The following is a 25,073-nucleotide window of genomic DNA, read 5'->3' on the forward strand; positions in this document are numbered from 1 at the left end:
GCAGTTCAGATAAATGGCACTGAAGAGAAAACCCAGAGATCTGTCATTTTGACCCAAGATTAAAAGAAAGATAAAATGTTTACATCCCTTTTTGTTGGCAGGTGAAGTTTCACTGTGGAAGGCCCTTAAAAAGAGTGAACAGAAACTAGTAACCTAAATGCCCTCCAAAAGAAACCAAACAACAACAGAGATAAAAACCAATATCAGATAAATCACTCCCTTCTTTACACCAGTGTTTTTGGTTTGGTACTTTTAGTACCCAAGTGCACAGTAACTCCCTCATCTCTTTTAAAGAAACAAAAGTAACATGATGAAGTCTATGCTGACTACTTTGGGTGACAAGGAGAGACTATCACACACCATATCCCCTCAGCATCCACATAAACAGCATTTGCATCAAAAGTGACATTGCTTCAGGATTGAAAACATCCCAAGAGGTTTATAAATACTAAAGGGGTTTGTGGTTTGGGGTTCTTTTTAATTAAAAAAAGGAAAAAAGGGGAAAAAAAAATCTTTTGAATAAATAAATGACAGCTGTAATAGCTGCATTTGCTTTGGTGACCAGTTATCTATATGCAGCATAAGTTATCTTCATAAGGCAAGTGATGAGATAGCATATGTGAAGTCCCTGAGGATCAGCATCTCCGTGTTCCACACGTTTGTTTCACAGTGTGGTGTAGACAGCCTGGAAAACAATCAGTCCCAAGGCATCTGCTTTATAATCGCTGAGCACAGCTGCAGACCACACAATGAATTATTTCTGTACCTCTTCTGTAGGCAGGAATACATAAATAAAATAGAATACTTAGTAGGTGGCAGTGGGGAGGAAATTAGTTCTCCTAAACCTGGACCAAGTGCTCCACCTTGTGTTAGTCCTCGGCATTCAAAGCGAACTTCTCTGCCTGCTCAACAGCTGCAGGTCCAGCAGAACAGGCAATGGTTCCTTCTGCCTGTGAGTAAGTGTTGTCCATGGTGCCATACGACTGCTGCTCCTTGTGGGCAAGCACTGTCCTTTCTGTAGAATCAGGCTGCAAAACTCGAGGGACGTACATCTGAAATCACAAGTGTTAAGGGTTTTACTATGTCTCTGCAAGCATAATGTTGGGATCATTCACCCAAGACACTTTTTCCCCTTTCCACTCTTATCATCAGTTTCCCATTCTTCACCTTAACACCTAAGGCCTTTTGCACCCTAATGGAGGCTTCCCGGTGCAGCACTCGCCTGTTCTTGTAGATTGTGGCACAAAGCCCTGTTTCTACCTCAGTCCTACATCCTTTTTAGTGACAGGGCAAGTTACAAGTCACAACTTTCAAAGTCACACAGCGGTGGCAACTGACTGCATTTGGCAGCTGTCCAGATGTGAAGATGTATCTGGTGTAAGGCCCAGAAGGCAGTGCACAGAGCTGCTGGAAGGAGTGCGTCTGGACTACTCCTACATCATCAGCTGAAGATACTTCTGGAACGCCACCTGGAAACAGTCAAGGAGCCCAGCTGCAGAACTCTTGGGTCCCGCAGGCATAGGGGAATTCCCACAGTCCATTCAGACTAGTATGTCCTACACAAGCTTTTTGGCAAGCAAGGTGAGAAATTAAGTTTTTCTAGGAAGCACAAGAGAATATTAGTAACTCTTAACTTCTTACAGAAGATGTTGGGACAGTTGGGACATCTGTGTCATTTCCTCTTTCACTTTGTGTGTCTTCTATCTGTAACCAGTAACAGGTGAGAAAAAGAAGAGACAACATCAAACTGGTAAGTCAATGTGACATAGAGACACCACAAGCACCTGGAAAGCTGCAAAGGCAAATCTCTGAGCAGTACTGGTACTCTCTCCTCCAACCCTCTTCCTTGCTTCTTCCATACTGCTCTGTGGTAGTTTTAGGCTATGCCTTTAAAATTTTTCACAGATTTCTCAAATTCAGTTCCTGCTAACACTGACTTCCCACTATGCCAAGCAGCTCACTTCTATCTGCCCTCTTTAACCAGCCTGCTGGAATGAACATTTGTGGACAGATGTTGCTAGTGAGAAGGCACAAACAGCCCCACGGGAACAGCTGGTGCTACAACAAGCACATAGGTAGGTGCTGAAAGGTGTTACGTATCCATCGCTTACCTTATAATTCAGTGGGCTCAGGTACTTGAAACAGCCAAAACAAGTATAGGCCAAGCAAATAGCAATTGTGATGTTGACAACTAGGAAGGTGAACATTGTTGTAGGTGCTTTGAAGCCTAGAAAATATCCAGAGAATATATAAAAAAAAAGTATTAGGAAAAAACCCAACCAACCAACAAACCACAAACAAGCTTGCACTTTATCTTCCCCATTTTCAGAATCATAGAATCCTTTTTGTTGGAAAAGGCCTCAAAGGTCATTGAATCCAACCATCTTTTCACAAGAGATGACTTCTATGGTGGTTTACAAAGTTAACAGTATGGTCAGCTTTGTATTACTCTGGGTCTTAACTTCTTGATACAACACACAGATAAAACATAGGTGATAAAACAGATAAATCAGATGACTCTGCATCTCCAGCAGTATGCAGAAAAACACCCAAAGCCTGTTTGGTGTTTTGAGTTTTTTCCCCGCTCTTAGCGGACTGGGCCTGTCACTTCCAGCTGCAAAGAGAAGTTCTGCACAAAGCTGCTTGACTGGTAAAACTGTGGAACAAGTTGTTCTCCCAGCTTCCTTGAAAGGCCAGGAAAGGTGGCTGCTATCCTTGAATGATAAATAAGACTCACAACAATCATTCTCCTCCCACAATCATCTATTCTGGACCCATTTCTAATATACTTCCATTAATGGTTTGTAAAATGTAATAGACAAGAGTCATAGACTCACAGAATGATTTTGGTTGGAAGAGACCTATAAGATCACTGAGTCCAACCTTCAACTTTACACCACCATGGACATTAAACCATGTCCCAGAGTGCTATGTCCACACATTTCTTGACACCCCCATGGGCAGGGACTCCACCACCTGCCTGGGCAATCTATTCTAGCACCTGAGTCCATTTATCAAGTGTTGATGATGGCACCAAACTGGATGGCTTGTAAACAACCCAAAGAGAAATTAATATTAAAAAATAATAAAAACCATTCAGGAAAAAAAAAACACCACACAACAAACCTTGATAGATCAGCCAGCCCCATTCTCAAAGAAAACCAGGCTTAGAAATACTGAAAGGGTGTCAGGAGGATGGGACCAGTCTGTTTGCAGTGGTGCCCAGTGATATGACAAGAGGTAACAGGCACAAACTTGAACACAGGAAGTTCCATCTAAACATGAGGAGGAGCTTCTTTACTTTGAAGGTGACAGAGCACTGCAACAGGCTGCCCAGAGAGGTGGTGCAGTCTCCATCTCTGGAAACATTCAAAACCTGTCTGGACATGTTCCTGTGTGACCTTCTTTAGGCGTACCTGCCTTGGGAAGTGGGGTGGACTGGATGATCTCCAGGTCTCTTCCAATTCTTACCGTACTGTAATTCTGTGATTCTGTAACTGCAGACAGCATCATCACCTCCTCTGTTTTAAGAGGCCAGGTGGTGTTTTAGATGTATGACAGATGGATAGCACGAGAGCTGAGGAAGAGGATTGAGCAACTGAGAAGGAAATAGATGGCACCGGCACAGCCTATCACCTTCTGTGTGCAGTCAAGTGGTATTTGATCTTGACTGAGAACTGGGATAGAGGCCCTTTCAGCTTTACATTACTATGAGTGAGAAAACAGTGCATTATCACTGTACTCTGCAACCAGACCAAAATATCTGGAAAGAATGGTCAGGTGTTGGAATAGGTTGCCCAGAGAAGTGATGAAGTCACTGTTTCTGGAGGCGTTCAAGAAAACTGTGGCCATGGCACTCTGGGACATGGTTTAATGGCCACAGTGGTGTTAGGTTGACAGTTGGACTCGATCTTAGAGGCCTCTTCCAACCAAAACATTTCTATGATTCTGTATCAGGCAAGCTATACAAATCAGTAACTAAGAGATCAATCTTTAGGGACCATAACTGATTCATTTTGCAGACAAAGAAGCAGAGCACTCCTCTTCCCTCCTTCCTTTTCTTTGGCCCAGGAAGCAGCAGTTAAATCAATGGCAATAAAATCAAAATCACAAGTTCCTACCTCTCAACACTCATAACCACTTGGCTAGACTGCCCTGTGCATTAACAAGTCACTGAGCAGCATCTTGTAAACAGGATCTTCCAAACTAACCAAGCCAAACACGCCAATCCGGCCTCTACTTTCCATTACTAACTTCCATGACAAATGATGGGTTTACCACAGATGGTTTTGCCACTAGAAAACATTATTGTAAGGACTTAATTTTTTACTGCATCAGGATTTCCTTCCTAACTATTAATGAAACAAATTAAGTGCTGCATGTTGGGAGCTGATTTTTCTAAAGCATGCTCTAGGAATCCTGCTGCTGTTTTAGAGGACACAGAGTTGTTAGTCTTCCTGGTTGCAAAGACAGCTCTCAAAACAAGGGGGAAAAAAACAAGCTCTCAAACATACAAGTAATGCAGGGACACCTGCTCAAATCCAAGGACAGCCTGAAGCAAAGCCTGAAGCAATATCTCCAAGTGCTTCTTACATCCACAGAGAGCTACCTCTGAAGTTAAATGACTGTCTGCCAACAGTGTCTTTTTTACTACTGGTATGCTATCAAAGCCACAATGAAAGCATGGCCATTTGTGTGAAATGACAGTGAAAGCAGGGAAGAGGACAAAACACTTGTCATCAGCAAGTTTGCTGGTGATAACAAGCTGAGGGGTACAGTTGACAAGACTGAGGGACAGGATGCCATCCAGAGGGACCAAGACAAATGCAGGTACAAAAACTCAGAGACCACCTTACTAGAATGAGCTAATCCTGAAGAGATTTTTGGTTTAAGCTCATGATTTTTACTGTTGCTTCACAGCCCTACTGGCCAGTTCAAGCTCTACAGATTTAGGGAATACAATTTCCTGTAAAATGAAGACATACAAAGCCCCATGCTAACAGCTTTAAGTTAACACCTAAGCCATCTCCATCAGTGTATCTTAAGCTACCTTGTGTAAGCTGCAAAGACTCCACAACTGAATGCCACAGGTAACCACCACGACTTCCCATTCACAGAAGCAAGAAAGAAAAGCCCACAAAACCTATGAACCTCCACAAGCAATTTAGGTAAGCTGGCAAGAGAGCTGGGAGCTGCTTCTAGGTGGGAAAACGCAGTACTTACCTAGCCGCAAAAATGAGTAAAAATAGAGCCAAAAGAGGCAGAGAATTGGAGCTGCAAGGGCCTGATTGACAGCTGCAAAGTGCATCTTCTTTTCCAGCTTGGCAGGGAGATATGCATAGTACAGGTTGTAACGATCAACCATGTGCTTCAGGAGTATGTATATTAAACCTGGAAGGAAAAAAGGGAGCCAAGAAGTTGTTTTAGACTGGATAAAAAGCAGCAATTCTGTGAGGACTTCCACACTTCAGCACCTGGAAAAACCTGGATTCTAACCGTGGATACAGCCCAAATATGAAAGTGGGACAACAGGGGACAGCAGCCTGCTTTTAAGGTTGCTGCATCTCCAATCCAAGATCCTTAGGATCTCTCTACCCTTCTGCTTCTCCACACACTTGTCTGTGGCACCACTCATGCTCCCAGAGCTCCTTCCTAGTGCTGGCACATGAGGACAAAGTGGTAGTGAAGGCTGGGTAACTCCTCCACAACCACACTAGTAAGGAACAACAGCTTGACATCTCCCTCTATCTTCAACAGATTCCTGACTGGATTTCAAATTGGCTCCTCCTTATCTCTCAAAAAAAAAAAGCCAGCTCTGAATTGCACCAGCTCTGGTATGCAGAAGCATGTTCAGATATTTACAACTGCACATAAACCAAAATGTAAATAAGTATCAAGCACATTGTTACCAACCCCCACCCCCAGAAAAGCCACATTCTTCCAATAATAAATATGGCTGTGATTAAACCCAGCTCTGAACAATACCTCATTTAGCTAATTTATGTTGTATCTATGCCTCTCAAATTTTGGATTAGAAAAGGAACTGTATAAAATGATTTAAATACTACTTATGCCTGACAAACACAACTCCAGAGTGGCAATATCTGTAGCTGCTGAAATGATTCCATACAGATAACTCATATGGCAGTCCAGAATGTCTATGAATGAAAGCTGCTATAAAATAAGGTGCAGATCATGTCATAGCCAAGGTGGACAACTGTCCATGAGCTCTAGCCAGATTGCTACATTTCTTGCAGGTGCATACAGGATTTAATGGCTGGTATAAAAAGAAGGAAGTAGTCAAAGCCAAATACACAGGCTGCTTCAGGCAGAAATGTTAAGTTTTGTTCATGGGACAGAGTGAAACCAACTGGAAAAAAGAAACACTATAGAAAGAGGAAATCCATTACTCAGAGATCTATCTGGGGATCTTCTCAGTGTCCTGTAGGATGGCAGCTCCATCTGCACCACAGGGCAGCTGTGTTCCACACATATCCTGAACTCCCAGAGTTAACTATCAGAGTAGCAGCTCCTTTCCTCAAATGGCAGCTATGGTGTTCACCAAGATCAAGTCCCACAGGCCTGTGGTCAGGACCATGGAGCATACAGCTGTCTATAGCAGACATGAGGACCACAGCCCCATTCTCACTCAGGATGTGGATCTTTGGATGAATGGTTTGCAATGCAGAAGAGCTGCAGTAGTGAAAAGGATAGGCAGTTTCCCAGTCTCTTGCCACCGGATCAACTCGCTTAATTTCTGCCTTTCATTTTACATACAGTCAAACTTTAGGACAAAAATGTTACATCAAATGTGCCTAAAGGATTTGGTGAACACAGAATCACAGCATGTCAGGGGTTGGAAAGGACTTCAAAAGATCATCCAGTCCAATCCCACTGTCAGAGCAGGATCACCTAGAGCAGGTCACACAAGAACACATCTGGGTGGGTTTTGAGTGTCTTCAGATACCTCCAGAAGGAGGCTTCACAACCTCTCTGCAATCAGAAAGTCTCAAGTCAAATTTGTCTGCTTAAGGTGGACCTCCAGGCTAGGTACCCCCTGCTTGCTTCTCCCCAGACCTCCTGAAGCCAGAAATACAAAAAAGTTCCCTTATCCCCTGACCTACCTAAACTCCTACACTTAGGTATTAAAAAACCCCTCTAGAACTAACATACTCAAACTTGAGAAATAAAATAAACATCTTATGGACATTAAACAATTTCAACTTCTGAAGGCAAGTATTTTGCTATCTTCTGCCCAGTTTTTGCCACAGGAAGGGAAGGGAACTGAACTTGGACTCAAGTCCTAAGGATTATCAGCTTTTGCACTGGAGTAAGAATGCAGAATTGGGCCTTCCAAACCTCCCACGCGCCCCCATCTTGCTCACACAGTGCCCAGAGCTCACTGGGAAACTTACCAAACGGGACAATGATGGGACATGTAATGCTGTAGGCCATGATGACAGTGAAGACACACAACATCCAGGCATACATTGCTCCAAATTCATATTCAAATGCTTGTTGCTAGGATCAAAACCAGAACATTTAAAACTCTGTCATCTATCAATGTGTCAGGAGTTAAGAACAGATTCACTAAAGCAATAATTCACCTTCTCTTACTCTCTCCCTGTGAGATTTATTTCCCTAAGAAGCATAAATGATGTAATTAGAGAGATGCCTTTTAAGCATCTCTACTTATAGAATATATGCTGCTTCCTTCCTTAAAGTAATTCCTCAAGGAATCTGCTTTCATCTACAAGAAGCAACTACTTAAAATCAGAAGGCAAAAAATAATTGTGCCAAACTCAGAACCTTCATCCCTGCCAATTCCACCAAATCTGTACTGTGCCTTGTGGTGGCCTTGCTAGTAGGGAAAGCTCAAGATGTCAAGGCTTTGGTGTAGCCAGTATTCCCACCTTTTCCTCTTGGGATGAGGAAATCAATATAAATAATTTCAACCACAGCAAGGGGTAATACATGGCAGTTCACAGAATTTAATATTTAAAAGAACCTTCTAAAAATGGAACTCATCCACTCAGTCAAAAAAAAACCAACCACACAACATCATAGAATTGTTTTGGTTGGAAAAGCTCTCAGGATCATTGAGTTCAACTGTTGACCAACCACCACCACTGCCATCAAACCACGTCTCAAAGTGCCATGTCCACAGGTTTCTTGAACACCTCCAGGGATGGTGACTCCACCACCTCCCTGGTCAGCCTGTTCCAATGCCTGACCACTCTTTTCAGGAAAGAGATTTTTGCTAATATCCAACCTACAAGGAACAAGGGCAGGTATAGACAGTCCATTTTATGTTCCCATTGTAACAGCTGGAATTTTAAGTTGCAAGATGACACCATCATCAGGAAGTGAAAGTCAACCATTTAAAACTGACATTAAGTAGCTATTTTGCTAGATGTTCAGATTAAAGTAAATTGTACACACTCGTGGGCTGACAACAGAAACTAATCACAGACATATTTGAATTCTAAACCCCCTGAAGTTTATGACATAAAATGAGAATCATCCTATAAACCCAAATCATAAAACAAGAACTTTATGACCTATTGACCCTATGACTTGGACCTATGAAAAGAATAATAACTGAAGTTCAGAGCTTGGGTTTTGACTTGAATAAATACTCCCCTGTTACCTGTGCTGCAAGTCAAGGGCATATGAACCTGTCATGGGTGAGTGAAAGAAAGGCCAAAAGAAAATGACACAAAATGGCAGTTAACAGCAAGGATCAGTAATTTAATTGCCTCCTGCTAAGGACAGGCTCTGATACCTGTTTAATATTTTTCCTCTCTGCTGTGGACTTGGCCATTATCATGCGTATGGTGTAAAGGATGAGGCCAGGCAGGCGCAGCAGTTCCATCCCATTGCCAACAAAAGCAGAGGCAATCACATAGTTCACAAAGAAGGCTCCCTGGTCAGGCAAAAAGACACATCTGCAAGGAAACACTTTCATCACAACATTGCCCTTACATGACTCACTGACTGGAAAGCAAAAAAAGCATATACAGGCATAATCAAATATAGCCATAATTAATCTTTATCACCTTTGTAAACCTCTTATAAGAAGTGGCTCAAACACTTCAGATAATCTTGTTGAAAAGCAGTAGTACATAGCTACAAATGCAGTGAGTAGTACACTCTAAGAGCCTGGCATTTGGATGTGGAATAAACTGTTCACAGACACGGCAGCCTGATGGGAGGCTGATAGTAGCACTTGATGTCTGCAAGAGCAACCTGAGACAAGATGAGCTAAGGTTGCAATAGAGTAATTGCCTCTCCTAGCTTAGTAGCTCCTAATTGCCTTGTTAGTGATTTTGAAACAGCATTTGGAAACCCAACTATGATCTAATAGCTGCATTCTCTTGTCAAATACCTGTGAATGGGCAATGTTGTTGTAAAAAGGTTAGTTTTTCTCAAAATCAAGAGTCAAAAGATTTCAAAGCAGCTGCAGCTATTTGGTCTTAACTGTAATCCTTGAGAAGATCCCCCATCCTTGACAGAATCATTGAACTGTTTTTGCTTGGAAAAGATCTCTAAGATCATCAAGTCCATGCAACAATCCTCAGTACATTTTCTGGTCCACTCTCACCTGCATCATATTTATAGATTCACAGACTACATCAGATTGGAAAGGACCCTCCATAGTCATCTTGTCCAACCTCCCTGCAGTAAGCAGGTACACCTCCAACTAGATCAGGCTACCCAGGGTTACAGCAAGTCTGATCTAAAATGTCTCCAGGCCTCAAACAATATCCCTGGCGAACCTGTCCCAGTATTTCACCACTCTCATTGTGAAGAGCTTTCCCCTTAGGTCCAACTTAAATCTACCCTGCTCCAGTTTACAACCACTGCCCCTCATCCTGTCTCTACAAGCCCTTCTAAACTGTCCCTCCACAGCCTTCCTGTAGGTCCCCTTCAGGTACTGGGAGCCCCCTATAAGCTCTCCCTGGAGCCTTCTCCTCTCCAGGCTGAACAACCCCAACCTGTCCTTATAGGGTAGGTGCTCTAGCCCTCTGATCATCTTTGTAGCCCTCCTCTGGACCCATTCCAGCAGGTCAGTCTCCTTCTTGCATCAAGCCCCCGGGAGCTGGACACCATACTCCAGGTGAGGTCTCACCAGAGCAGAGTGGCAGAACCACGTCTCTTGACCTGCTGGCCACACTTCTTTCAATGCAACCCACGATGCAATTTGCCTCCTGGGCTGCAACTGCACACTGCTGGCTCACATCCAGCTTCTCATCCACCAGTATCCCCAAGTCCTCTGCTGCAGGGCTGCTCTCAATCTCATCATCCTGTTATTTCTTATCTTGTACAAAACTTGTAAGATTTGGGGAAAATAACTCTCTCCCTATTGAATGTTTGCATCAGGCAGGAAAAAAAGCATGAATTGCTTGAGAGCAAAATCACTCCCTTTATTCAGAAGTTCAACATCATCCCACAAGGTACCACCCTCAAGTAAAGTTTAATAAACACCAACCAAAAAGAGGAGAAGTTGCTAATACTTACTCCAGCCTAACTGAAGAATCAGACCATTCTCTGTCAAACAGCCAACGGAAAAAGAAATCAAGGCTGAAAGAAAGATGGTTAATGTCATTATTCAGCACCCAACCCCTCAGTATTGTGTAAAATTGCTTCTCTTTTTAAAGTAGTTCAGGTCAAGATAGCAGACAGAGAATTTAATCAAACATCCTAAACACTATTTTAGCTTTATCACAGTCACTGACAGTCAGAAATAGGGGGGTAAAAAAGATACAGAAACAAAAAACCAGAAATGCATACTTCATGCTGAAGTTTTAGTGATTCATGTTTAGAAGTTGTTATATGAATAGAACAAATACATGCTACCCAGTTAGGAAGGGAAGCAGTTAAATACTCTAAAGGTGGAAAGAAAAGGCCAACTGTAACTGAAGTATAAGACAGAGTCAGGGAACAGGGCTCTTGGCTACGATGGTGAGTATGGGCAACTTTCTTGATCTTACAAGGGTTTAAAATGTCTTTGCTGAAAGAGAAGTCAGCCTTTGGAAACTTTAAGGGCTATGAGGTCCTCAGATGAAAGGTGAACATTGAAATCTAATGTGTAATAATACAACCATACACACTGAAGGAAGTGGGGGTACATCAACTGTACCTCAACTAGCAACCAGGTAACAGACTTAAGTTGTCTCATATGATAACTCAAACATTACTGTTAGAAGTAACAATAAATTATTCTTTACCTGGTCAGACCAAGGGAGGGCAGAATCAATACCATGAAGATCAAAAATATGTAGACTTTATGCATCATTATTCTGTTCTCTGCAGACCTACCAACACAAAAAGTCACTGAGTGAGAAACTCATACAAAAGACTTTCACATGTGAAGCATCTAGTCCAGAGAATGCCGGCACCCATCAGACTTCCAGCTTGCTCTACAAGAAACTGTCTTTGAGATGTTCACTGATTCACACCAAGCAGGCTCTCAGGACCTTCCTGGGCAAAGAAAATATCTCTGAACATATCTTGCATGGACATATCGGGATTAGCACCATTACAAGTCTGCACCATGAACAAAGGGATGTGCAACAAGAGCTTGTAAACAAACAACCCTTTAAGCATCAGGCCAAGAGGGATTAGGCAAGTAAAAGGGCACTGCTGCCAAGAAACCAGACACTCAGACAAGCTACTCAACTGTCCTTGCCAAGTGTCAAGTCTTTGGGAACAACATGACACTATTAATGTTATATCCCTTCTACAGTAGCAGGAACGTCTATCTAGTGACATGCTGTCCCCAAAACAGTGCAGTGCTTTCTATAAACAATTCAGACTCCTCAAGGTGGTACCTGACAGGACATGCAAGATACAGAGGTTTTATTAATAGTATCAGGTAGCCCTTGGGCACTGGGAAACAGATCACTAGAACTATGCTGAGGCTTGAAATCAGATCTGTGACCACTAGTGACTTTAGGAAACTATTTCAGCTGATTGAGAAGGACTCAAAGTTTATAGAATAGAATTGTTCTTAATTAAGAATTTCTTAAGAAATTGTTCTTAATATCCAACCTAAACCTCCCCGGCACAATTTCAGGCCATTTCCTCTCATTCTAACACCTGATACGTGGGAGAAGACACAATCCCCACCCTCAGTCCACCCTCCTTTCAGGGAGTTGTAGAGAGCAATGAGGTCTCCCCTCAGCCTCCTCCAGACTGAGCAAGCCCAGTTCCCTCAGCCACTCCTCACAACACCTGTTCCCCAGAGCCTTCACCCACTTTTTTGACCTTCTCTGGACACACTCCAGCACCTCAATGCCTTTCTTGGAGTGAGGGACCCAAGAGTGAACACAGTATTTGAGGTGTGGCCTCACCAGTACTGAATACAGGGATACAATCACTTCCATACTCCTGCTAGCTGCACCATCCTGGGTCCAGGCCAGGATGCTGGTCGTGAGTATCATGCTTTTACTTGACTGTAAACTGAAGAAATCTGGCATGCCATAGCGAGCTGTGCTGAGTTCTCCAAACTAGCAGCTTGACATCTTTGGAGCGCACCAGTTTTATCTGAAAACCTTGCATCAACATATCTGCTGGACCTTGGTCCAGTAGGACTTCTCAGATTGCCACTAACAACATCCAACAGCAATAGAGCTGCAAACCAAGAGTTACATCCAGACCATTTTTTCCCCAAGCAAAGAACAAAAAGATGTATGCCCTTTTCCTTAAGCAGCATGCCAGTAATTGAAGGACTTTCTGTTGAAGTGGGATTCCAGGGTTAGTGTTGTTCTCAGCCTGAAGACAATCCAAACCCACAGCTCCTATCTTCCTAGGAAACAAGTCAGTTATGGGATCAGGGGTATTTCCCATGCACCTGTGGAAGCTACACCCCAAGCTGGCTTACAGATTTTTTTTCTGGGCTAAAAACAGAGTCTGGTAAGAAACAGGGGAGAAGCATAAGGGAATTGTGTGGTTAGCTTACTCTTGCTCTGTTGCTTACAAATTACCCACAAGCCAAACTGTTAGTTATAACATCAGAAAGAAATGAGGACACAGCATTCCCTGCTACAAGAGGTCTGCAGATTTAAGAGATCCATGGAAGAGCAGCCCTTTCTCCATTTATTTTAGTAATTCAGCTGATAGGGCCAAACCAGAGGGAAATCTTGCTTACTTTGTCCAGTGGCACTCCAGCAAAGTTGAGTAATAGACAATTGTTGGTAGCAAAGCTGAGAAGGACCAAAGCAAGAGCGTTGGGAAAAACTGACTGACGATGGGATTCTAGTGGAGAAAGAAAGAAAGAATAATTAATTATGAAAAATACGTTAATGCAGTTGTGGTAGAAAAGAGGCTGCAGTGTGTTCCTTTTTGTACATTACAGCAGTGTGGACTGTGGAAATTACTCCTTTTAAGACTGTATCTGAATATAAATGCTCAGCACCGGTGTGCAACACAAAAAAATAAAGAGTAGAATTGGGGATTAAGTTCCATGCAAATGAAGTCCCACAAGCAGACCTTATGTAGGTTACAGTAGCTTAGGGAAAATGAACAGTTTGAAAGAGACTCTAACAGCAGTCACACTAAGACCAGATATGTAAGCTAACCTGTTCTGAACCCAGCAAGTAAAATAAAACCATGGTATTTTACTTTAGAGTTGAAAATCTGAATTCCTTCCTTCTCATCATAAAAATCAAAACACAAATGGGACTTGAAATTCCATTCTTGGCCAAGGTTTTGATTACAAATCTTAGAACTACATAAAATTTGGATGGCAAATGTGGTTGTTTTATTTCCTACAAAGAAATACAACACTTACAAGAATATAAAGTTTCAAATTCAATTATTTTAGCCTAGTACTATCAGGGAACAAGAGAATACTTAAGACTGGACATATTTATGTTACACAATCTTGAGAACTTCAGCTTAGCTTTTAGACATTGTTTCATTGCCTTACTATACACCTATCAGTTTATTAACATTTTGGCCTGATTCACAGCTACATCCAATCATAATGGTAATACTCACATTAAGGTAGTGAATAGGTTTGGTGACATTGAACTTGTCCATGGTCGAGATGATTATGGAAGGAGTGGTAAGGAAAAACAGCACAATAAAAAGCAGTAAATTAATGCAAGCCCATCTAAACCACCATTTCAGTCCATGCACTGAAAGATTTTTCCTGGAGGGGGGAGAAAGGGAAAAAAAGAGACAAAAATAAGCAGTAAGCATTTGCTGTTAAAAAACTATGAACTGTCAAGTTAACAGGTGGCACTGCTTTTTCTGAATTGAGCTTTCATGTCAAAGTTATATAACAAAGCACTACACAAGTCTCAGTCACTATTAGGAAAAAAAAGAGAACTCTGCAACCTTCCTTGAATGGTAACAAACTGCACTTGCAGAAGAACAGAAGACAAAATGTCTAATGTAGTTCAGGGTTGGGATGTAACACTCCCACTGTTTAATAATAGGGAAGTATTAAAAACCAAGTTGGAAGTAGAAGAGACAGAGAGAGAAAAAGATACAGAAAATTTCTGCAAGGAGCATAGCTATCAGAGGCAGAATCTACCAAGAAACTCTGCTTTGGAAAAAAATGAAGAAGATTTAAAACCCATGCATCCTTTCCTGCCATATTAAAACATCAACTATAGGTCTTATACCAGTCAGGTTCTTTAATGTCTGAAATGGTTCCCCAAAGGACCAGAATGATTTGAACCCCAGCCAAAGCCAAGTATTTAGAGGAGACAAAACAAGGATACAGAGGGGCTCAGTAACATCCCCACTTAAGACAACTCTTGTTGTAAACCTAGGTTCAGCAACTTGACAAATCCCTGTGGGTCCTTGTCTTCAAGGGAAGGAAAGAAAAGAAAACGAACAGAAAAAGAACCCCACACTCAACAACACACCATTTTCCCCTCTCAGAGATGCTCAGAAAAGCTTTGAAGTGTTTCAGCCCACTGAGTCTCAATGATTACTTCCTGTGTCCGTAAGACAGTGCTTGAAGAAAGGAAGAGGCAGTGAAGTACAAAGACATGCAGGAACCTTTTCATGGAACAGGCAGATTAAACTGACACCACTTGGAAAGTAGCTTGCAAGAGATTTTTAATTCATGTCTCAAAATAACACAGCTGCAAAAGACACTGCGAAGAATTAGGGTCGTTTGCTTTATGGTTAAAATCCTGTACTTTATTCCCAACTGCAGTTCTAGAGAAAACCTCTCTGTTGTCAGAAACAGATGGCATAATCACATTAGAAGTGTATTTAAAAAAAGGAAAGGAAAAAAAATGTTACATGCAGGTGAAATACAGCAAGTTGTGCACACCTCCATCTCACCTGCAGTTCTGGTTTGGGCAATGGAAACATCACAACAAATTTACTGTTATATGAACAAGGAATTATCGAGTGTCCCAACCCCAACCTATTTGCAAAGCAGCTGGGAAATGTTTAGTCAGTTTTAGTCTGAAAGCATGACAGAAGGCAGCACAGGGAACAGTTTGATTCAAAAAAAGCACTGATCTTTTCTGACACTCTTATCATGGCGGGTCACATCTGGGAAACTACTGGGTCAAGAATTTAGAAGACAGCTTGAAGTTCACAAAGTGGATCAAGTTACACTCTTGTTGGCAGCACACAAAAAACCAACCCATGGTTTTAGCTTTTTTTCAGTTAACTGGAACTGCAGATACCAGAATTGTGGGGCTGTTCAGCTTGGCGAAAAGGCAGCTCCAGGGAGACCTCACAGCAGTCTTCCAGTACCTGAAGGGTACAAGAAAGCTGGGGAGGGACTTAGAGACTTTTTACAAGGGCTTGTAGTGATAGGATGAGGGGGAACAGATTTGAGCTGGAAGAGGGGAGATTTAGACTGGGTATTAGGAAGAAAATCTGTACAGTGAGGGTAGTGAGACATTGGAACAGGTCACCCAGGGAAGCTGTGGATGCCTCCTCCCTGAAGGTGTTCAGGGCCAGGCTGGATGTGGCCTTGAGCAACCTGGTCTAGCAGAAAGTGTCCCTGCCTACAGCCAGGGAGTTGCAACTAAGGATCTGTAAGGTCCCCTCCAAAACAAACCATTCTATGAATTCTGGGATGTGAAATGGTAGTTGGCTTCTGAGAGGCCTCCCCACGGCCAATGAACACCAGCAATGGAAAGAAAGATGTGATCAACCACATCCAAACACTACATGAAGCCTTTGTTTAGGGTTAAAGAAAAATGCACTTTGTTCCCTTCTCCTGCCCCCATGCTAAACCTCCACAAATAAATGGATGTAGGACAGGAATCTTACCAGCAAATATTCTCAGGATAAGGAGCATAGGTAACCTCCCAGTTTGACACACACAGCTCCCTGCTGTAGGATGATGGCTGAGGTTCCCCTTTACACTTAATACTCTGACACTTGCAGGCATTGAAATCCTTAAGGATACTGTAAGGGAAAAAAAACAGGAGGATTTTTCCAAACTTTTACACCTGAAAATGTTGGACATGTAATGAGAAAAGACTGGGAATAGTGACAAAGGGGTTTTTTTTTTGCTTTTAATTATGCATGTAATGACCATCATATAATTACTGACACAGGTCTTTGAGACTTGACAAAGTTGGAAACAAGAAGTCTTGGTTTCAACTGTTCAGTGCTTTCACCAACATGAACAAACTGCAGTGACTCATTAAAAATAATGTAATAAAAAATAAAATTGAAAATAATTTTTAAAAAATTAAAATAAAAATATTCAAAACCTGAGAGCATTGGAAAAAATAAAAACAGTTCCTCAAACAACTCTTGATGTAGTTGCTTTGACTTGAAAGCAATTGCTGACTGAAGGATTGGTCTTGCACTCTCATTACAGTAGTATCAAGATTTGCCAGTTTTACCCTGAGTAAATCAGAAATTTCTTTGTAGCATGTTGGTATTCTCACAATTCAAAACATGAGCATTTTTGTCACCCCCTCCTAAACTAATCACAATAGTTATTTCAGGTCTTCTAATATTGTGAGGAGACTGACAATCACCTTGGGGTTTTTAAACAAAATTTAAACACACCCATAAGAAATGATTTCTAAGATTTCTCACAACACCAGCAAGGGAAGTGCTGGGCAGATATTCAGAGACAGCACAACTCCTAAAAGAAGCTGCACTCCAGATAAGCTTTATTACACTAGCATAGAAAGAACATAATATATATACACAGGGGGGTGGAACACCTCTGCTACAAGAACAGGCTGAGGGAGCTAGGGTTGTTCAGCCTGGAAAAGAGAAGGCTCTAGGGAGACCTAATAGTGACCTTCCAGTACCTGAAAGGGGCCTATAAGAAGGATGGAGAGAGACTGTTTACAAAGGCCTGCAGTGATAAGACAAGGGAAAATAATTTCAAACTAGAGAAGAGTAGGTTTAGATTGGATGTTAGGAACAAGTTCTTTATCATGAAGGTAGTGGAACACTAGAACATCTTGCCCAGGGAGGTAGTTAAGGCCCCATCCCTGGAGATATTCAAGGACAGGCTTGACAGGGCTCTGGGCAACCTGATCTAATTGAGGATGTCCCTGCTTGCTGCAGAGAGGTTTGGATTAGATGACCTTTGGAGCTGTCTTCCAACCCAGACCATTCTATGACTCTGCAATATTTGAACAGACAGATTCTAAAATTCCTGAACATGCTCAATTGTGCTGTTAAAGAAAACAGACCACACACACACAAACACCAAACAAAAATAAGCCCCAAACCCAAGAGATTTGCCTTACCAGAATTCAAGTAGTGATGTTAAATTGCCAGCATCTTGCAGCAACAAGTATTTAAGAAAGGCAATGTAAGTATTTTGACAGTTTATTAAAAAGAAAAACACAACAAAATATACAGAGCAAGCTTTCGCACCACCAGCCTTACTACCAAGCATCATCATCACCCAAGCTTCTACAATCATCTGACTGCAAGAACCTCAGTCCTGGCTTCCTGTTTCTCCCATTCTATTGCAGGGCTCCTACTAAGGGTACCAACACACTTTCCAATTTAATGGTAGCCTCAGCTTCACATGCAATCTAATTTCCATAGAAGGGAGTCCACCACATCAACTCCAAGCTAAATAAACTAAAACCTTTTCAGGTCTTGATATTTCAACTCAAAGATGCTTGTAGTGCAACTCAGAATATGCCCAAGGAGAGATTATCCCATCAACATAGTCTATGATAAACCAGCACCTAAAGAAGGACCTTCAGTGCTTATTTCTTCTAACAGTTTCACATCTTAAAATGTTAATTCATGCTCTAGATTCTCTAAATCAGGAGTGGGATAGATTTCACCACACTACTCAGCTGAAGAGCAACAAGTAAGAGTTTCTTCAGCATCTCAGTATCTTACAAGGAATTCTATACCCTGGACTCCCTTCAAAAAAAGGCCTTAAAGACTAACATGACTTGAAGGTCAAAATAATGCAGACAATTTAAGCCTGAGAGGCTATGAAGAGTAAAAAAGGCATGATGTGTTATTTTAGTAATACAAATACTATTCTCTGCTTCCTTTTACCCGTTCTGTGTGAGCACAAGACACTCACAAGGAGCCAAAAGAAAATGAGAGGCCACATCCCTACAAATGACTGAGTGAAAAGGACTGAACAACTTCTGATATTGGGCCTACACATACATCTTTAATAGCAGGCAAGAGAGGTACATAATGTGTGTGTTGGAGTGAATCCAGAGGAGGGCTACAAAGCTGATCAGAGCAACTCTCTGCAGCAACTCTTCTGTCAGGACGCTGTGAGAGTTGGGGCTGCTCAGCCTAGAGAGAAGGCTCTGGGGGAGACCTTATAGCAGCCTTCCAGTACCTGAAGGGGGCCTACAAGAAAACTGGGGAGAGACTTTTTACAAGGGTTTGTGGTGATAGGAAAAAGGTTAAAGGCTTTAGATTTAGATTAGATGCATGGAAGAAGTTCTTCACCACAGGGTAATTGCTAATTGGACCATTTCCACATTAGAAAACAGATAAATCAGTAACACTTCTCCAAGAGCCAATTAGTCTGACCTACTATTAACCTACACTGATGGACTGGATCCCACACAGAATAGAAAGGCTCCTCATCCCAATAAATGTTGAGAGCCATTTAATTCTTAGATATTCTCTTCACTCAGCATAAAGTCTAAATGCACACTTCATGGAAAACTTACCAGAAAGCAAAGCAGATCAAAGCCAGGGATGGTTTAGAAGAAGAAAGGAAGAATCAACATAAGCAAGCAAATGAAACAAACAGGAGACCAATTGTACTATCACAGTTAAAAGACAACAAACAAGACAGCAGATGAAACTTACTAGGTTGCCATGGATTTCTCTTGAAATGTTACAAAAGCCATTCCCAGCGGGTTATGAAGAACAGTTTGTTCCTCTTTTGAATACTCTTCCATCAGTTCATTTCTAACTTTGGTATAATAATCTACAGCATCCTCCTGTTGGGAAATTGATGACTGTTACAACCAAGTACCAGATGGCTAATATCTTCATTAAAACACAGCTTAGACAAGCCTCTCTTCCTCATCCTACTTCCACAAATTACAGATTACATCACAACAAGATGACAGACAGGAAGTTGTTCCTGTACTTCCATTTTTACACTAAGATTGCATTTCCAAAGCTTTGAGGAATTCCTTTTCTGTATAGCACAGGAAGATGAAGGATGGGCTATCTGCAATAAGTGAACAAGGAGTTTTCTGAAGCTCAACCAGATGTTACCCCCAAATTATTCTCTCCTAACAATGTGCCTACGTAAAACTAAAAGCAAACAATCTCTTACCCTTTCACATCCTCTGATTTCACAACAGCAGAATTGCCCACATGGCTTAGGATTGATCTGGACCCGCTTGCCATACTTCTGATGCAGGTGTTCATAGTAAGTCAGGCTTTTTTCTGCTTGTTTCCTAGGCAGAAAAGTACATCCATCACATTTTGCAAGAAAACAGTACCAACAGCATGCTTAAGAAGAATACAATCACCAAGAAAACAAGTGATGTCAAGGACTCATCAGTGACCAGAGACTTTCCATACCTTGGGTTTGGCTACTCAGAATACTTTATTTTCAAGTCTGTAATAGCTTTATACAGCCTACAATTTAGTGAGTTTCCAGGAAAAAGAGCAGTGCCCAGCTCCTGTGACGAGCACATTCAGCCAAAGCAGCAGGGTTTTCCACTTTGCACTGCCTGACAATACTTAAATAAATACATATAACTAGGAAGCCAAAGCTTTTCTTGTGCAACACAACATATCACAGCTACCAGAAATGGGCTGAACTCCACAATTCACCTTAAACTACAGCTGAATCAAACTGAAGTCCAGACCAGAACTTTAAGAGCAGAATTCATCCCTAGTATGTGCAACCTTAGCACTACTGGTGTATGTTGATCAAGGACTGTCAAAGCACTCACGAAATTAAGCTAAATTCAGAGAGGTTGTAAAAAGAAAATACCTTTTTTTGAAAAGGTAAATAAGCTTGGCTACATCATAACACAGCTGGACCTCCAGCACAGTGCAGGTTGGGTAGGCAGCACTGAAAAGGAATGAGAACAGTAAGAACACAAAGTACAAATCACAGAATGTTAGGGGCTGGAAAGGATCTCAAAAGACCTAGTCCAAACCCCTGCCAGAGCAGGATCACCTATACCAGATTACACAGGAATGCATCCAGGCAGGTTTTGAAGATCTCCAGAGGGGGCAACTACACAACCCCTCATGGCAGCCGGTTCCAGGGCTCTGTCACCCTCACAGTGAAAAATGTTTCCTCATGTTTACATGGAACTTCCTATGCCTCAACTTCCACCCACTGGCCCCTGTCCTGTCATTGGGCATCACCAAACAGAGCCTAGCTCCATCCTCTTGGCACTCATCCTTTACACACTTACAAACATTAATGAGGTTACCCCTTAGTCTCCTCCAAGCTAAAGAGCCTCAGCTCCCTCAGCCTCTCCTCATAAGGAAGATGTTCCACTCCATCATTTTTGTGGCTCTGCGCTGGACTCTCTCAAGCAGTTCCCTGAGGTCCTTCTTGAACTGAGGGGCCGCAGCCTCACCAGGGCATAGTAGAAGGGGCAGAAGAACCTCCCTCAACCTACTAACCACACCCCTTCTCATCCACCCAAGAATGGCATTGGCCTTCTTGGCCACAAGAGCACATAGCATCACTGATGTCTAACTGACATCTCAATCACTCAATTCCTTTCTCAACTAAGTACCACAGGGCGGAGACTCCCAGTTGCTGGGAGCCTCTTTAAGATGAGATGTGCAGCATTATTCCTAAGTAAAGGCCATGTGGGAGCATGAATGGAAAGTGTGGATACATAGCCATTTCCTTAGATTCTATTTTTAAGATCAGCTGGCTAACTTTACTGAAACATAGTCCCTTCTGAATTCTGACTAAGGAATGAAATATGCTTGTAGAAGAGAGATGCTGTAACAGTAATTTTAAGCAGTGCAAAAATGAAAGAAAAAAATAAATGCTTGTGGTGCAGGTACAACTACCAGGACATTTTCAAACCTCTTGTTCCTCATGATACTGCTCAAGGATGGAACTTACGTAAAATGGTCTTGTATGGTCTCCTCTTTTGCATTTTTTGGAAGGCCAGTTATAAACAAGGTGCACTTAACCTTCAAGAGAAAAAAGCAACTTCAATTTTGAGAAACTACATCATGAAAGAGGAGAAGGAAAAAAAAAAAAATGTGAGGAAGACATAGCACAGCACAAGTAGCTGTGCTGTACAGGGTTGGGGGAAAGGTAGGAAATTGTTACTGTGATAGGAGCCACATCTATTCAAGATAGCACCAACTTCACCTTCTACATTGTTAATAGGTTACAGCAAAAATTCACAAATCCTTCCCCAACACCCCACCCCCCCATCCATTTTCACAATTCACCTAGTGGAGCTTTGCTTTCAGTGAATTCCTTCACACTTATGTCACATTCTAAGCAGGCATGAGGCATCTTAGCAATTTGCAAACATGCTGTATGACATTTTTTCCCCACCCCAACACAGAAACTTACTATGTTTTCTTCTTTATATGTGACATACTTCATGTGATGCCTCATGAAGACAACAGTCAGAATGAGGTAAACAACAGCAAAAACTGTGTGCAGCCACAGAAGGTTATTGCTGTCAGACAAAACGTTATGAATATGAGAAATATGAAGTAGTTGTGATCAAAATGCTAAGCAGATCAGAACCTCTCACTGAACATGAACCAAGAAAAGCAGGCAGTTACTGGTAGTCATGTCTAAGCAGATGCCCTGGACAGTCATTAGGGTTACTTGCTTATCAGTAAATTCTATGAGTAACAGACCTACAAAGAACACAGGCAGCGTTTGGCTTGTGCCTTGTCATTCAGATGACTAACAGCACATACCAATGTACTTGCCCAAATGGCTTTTATTTGCCTTTTTAACTCCTGTGCTGAGTGCATAATTGAACTCTCCTTCAACACAATTCTTATTCCTTGTTCTGTGGAAGATTCTTCAGTTTTGTGAAAAGCATTAATAATTACAATTAACCTACAATATAAGGACCTATTATACAGCTTAAGAAGTCAAAATCACCAAACAAACAAAAAATCCCCAGTAGTTGCTAGGATTCATGTGGTTAAAAAACCAAAATGCACTGGCAGAGGCTCTATTTGACATAGTACCATGGCTAGATGTAGACTGATTAAGTAATCAATCAGGAAAAAGTGTACAGTTTTGTATCTCGACTATTTCACAGAGAGTTTCTAAAACACAGAGGTAATTTTAGTCATGATCCTGGATGGAAGAGAGATGCACACACATCAATCTGATGTAAGAGAATTTAAGTCATCTGAGTCACACCTTGTAGTAAAGCTGTCAACTCTATTTTCTTACTGAAGTATGGGCTCTCTTAATGTGGAAATTTCTGAAAATAATATCACTAGATGCGCAGTCATTAATCAAGAGAAACATGTGGTGCAAGAAGCAAGAGCTTAGAGTAGAAGCCAAGCCTCCAGATTTCTTATCAGCACTGTAACTGCATAGCCTGAAGCAGAACATATCCCAATTTCAGCTGAAGCAGCATGAATAAGTAATTCCTACCCCATAAGTCATGCTGCAAGAAGCAATTGGTGCATTTAGGGACTAGAGCAGGAAACGGGCATAAGCACTGAACTAGTCTGCAAGATTTACTTACCCAGTTTGTAAATTTACTATAGTTGTTCTTCCAAAACTATAGGGATCTTTGTCTAATAACAAAAACAAGCAGCTAAATTAGTTGGTGCAACATTCACACACACAAAGTCAGCTTTTATTCTACTTTTTATTTTCATGTTGATATACTTTTTTAAATGTTGAGCATCATTATTAAAAAAGATGTGGAATGGTAACAAATGCTGCATTCAGTATATTGCATTTTAAAGTTATGGAGAAAAAAAAAACACCACCAAACCAGGATTGTATCATATTCAACCCATCAAGAGGAATATTTGTAGTTTGTATTTTTAAAACCTGAACACTAAACCTTGGCAGCAGTTCCCTTTCTCCCTCCTAAACTTTTTCACATCCACTAACAACATTGTTTAGGAATCTGAACATACTACTTTCACATTTCTATTCTATCACTCATTTGTTATCTCAGGGTTGTTTTTTTTAAACTGCATTAATTCAGTGTTGACAAAACAGTACTGATAACTTTACTAAGGTCAAAAATGAGAAAGGTTCTGTGACACTGTTTCTCCAGATTGTCAAGCATTTTAAAAACTGATAATGTGAGTGAAAACTGAGTGCATGCTCACAAAGGAAAAAGAGCTCAGAGCATCTGGGAAGCTAAACAATCTTCTAGCATTGACGGGCAAACCACATTACAAGTCACCACAGCAGAAAGAACTGCAAATGCACTAAATTAACAGATGGTGGAAAGGGAAGAAGAAGGGAAGAGCCACTAAAACTTTCTTTGCTTTTCAGCTGTGTTTTCTAGCATCACAAAAAATTAATTAAAAAAAAAATAAAGCAGGAGCTGCATTCTCCAGCTTTAGAAGGCCAACCATAGTCTTGCCATTTGAACTCACAGAGAGCATCTACTGGTATCCAAGATACAAGAACTTTTATCAGACTAGCTAGAGAAGGACGGTGCACACAAATTGATGCATGTGACAAAATCCATTTTGCTATAAACATACAGGGAATAACTAGACCAGAAGAGGGAACTACACTCTGTAAATTCTTTGAAGGCACTAACATCTCTCTCTCTATTTTGAAAGGAGGTAAACGCAAGTCACTAGAGCACCAGCTGCATTGGATTTGATTGTATAGAACTAGGGATGCTGGCTGAGAACACAGAGGTGGAAAGCAAGAAAGGAGAAGTGACTGTGAAGTGATAAAGGGTCCTTAGATTATTTAAAAAAAAAAAAAAAAAAAAAAGGCAAAAGGAGAAAAAGCACAACCATGGCCTTGAAGAAAGCAGGTATTAGTATGAACAGATAATTGCTAAGAAAACCTCATAAAAGAGAAGTTGGAACTAGAAGAAACAATACTACAGGTACAAGATATCCCATCAGAGACAAGGCCTAAGTCACAAGGCTCTTTAAAACACAGGTAAGAGTAAACTGAAAACAAAAACTGGGCCACATTATTAAGGTCACTGGAAAAGAATAAATTACAGGGACAAAGATCAGCAAGGTCATTACACAAAATAAGATGCAAACATTGCAGTACAAGAACAAACAAAACAAAACACATGCAAGTGCTCTGCTTGAGAGCTCCTGGGAAAACCAAACAAGTCTTGCCTTTTTTTTTTGTTTGTTTGTTTTGCCTCACTATTCACTAAGATGATCACACAATGGTAGGGGTTGGAAGGGATCCTTGGAGATCAAGTTCAGCCCCCATGCCAAATCACAATCATCTAGGGCAGGCCACACAGGAAAAACAGCAAAACCCCACAGCAAACAGTGCTGCAGACATGATTGTGACAATACTGACACAAAGCCAGGTATAAAAAGGGCTCATTATCAAAAATGGAAGAATGGTTAAATAAAATTTAACAGAACTCTGTCCACATGCAATCTCTTTAGCAACCTGAATGGCAGCCTGGAAGATACACTTCTTGTACTTGTTGAGTGTGAGTTATTAATCAACA

The 25,073-nt window shown here is 41.4% G+C and overlaps 1 protein-coding gene across 1 annotated transcript in view; it reads right to left on the bottom strand.

Annotated features, from left to right (window-relative positions):
* Window positions 1-511: 511 nt before the first annotated feature.
* Window positions 512-25,073, bottom strand: part of TMEM63A (transmembrane protein 63A) — a 36,211-nt gene continuing 11,649 nt past the window's right edge. The window contains exons 7-23 of the mRNA XM_054170546.1: window positions 23,133-23,184; window positions 21,983-22,091; window positions 21,518-21,588; window positions 20,414-20,494; window positions 19,745-19,868; window positions 19,267-19,400; window positions 16,258-16,395; window positions 14,005-14,158; window positions 13,154-13,260; window positions 11,232-11,318; window positions 10,522-10,584; window positions 8,786-8,948; window positions 7,416-7,521; window positions 5,224-5,391; window positions 2,112-2,227; window positions 1,642-1,704; window positions 512-1,052 (exon numbers count right to left, since the gene is read on the bottom strand). Of these exons, the coding sequence (XP_054026521.1) occupies window positions 870-1,052; window positions 1,642-1,704; window positions 2,112-2,227; window positions 5,224-5,391; window positions 7,416-7,521; window positions 8,786-8,948; window positions 10,522-10,584; window positions 11,232-11,318; window positions 13,154-13,260; window positions 14,005-14,158; window positions 16,258-16,395; window positions 19,267-19,400; window positions 19,745-19,868; window positions 20,414-20,494; window positions 21,518-21,588; window positions 21,983-22,091; window positions 23,133-23,184 (1,919 nt within the window). The 3' untranslated portion in view covers window positions 512-869. The remainder of the gene's footprint in view (window positions 1,053-1,641; window positions 1,705-2,111; window positions 2,228-5,223; window positions 5,392-7,415; window positions 7,522-8,785; window positions 8,949-10,521; window positions 10,585-11,231; window positions 11,319-13,153; window positions 13,261-14,004; window positions 14,159-16,257; window positions 16,396-19,266; window positions 19,401-19,744; window positions 19,869-20,413; window positions 20,495-21,517; window positions 21,589-21,982; window positions 22,092-23,132; window positions 23,185-25,073) is intronic.

Source organism: Dryobates pubescens, chromosome 2 (genome assembly GCF_014839835.1).
Source record: "Dryobates pubescens isolate bDryPub1 chromosome 2, bDryPub1.pri, whole genome shotgun sequence".
Lineage (NCBI taxonomy): Eukaryota > Metazoa > Chordata > Aves > Piciformes > Picidae > Dryobates > Dryobates pubescens.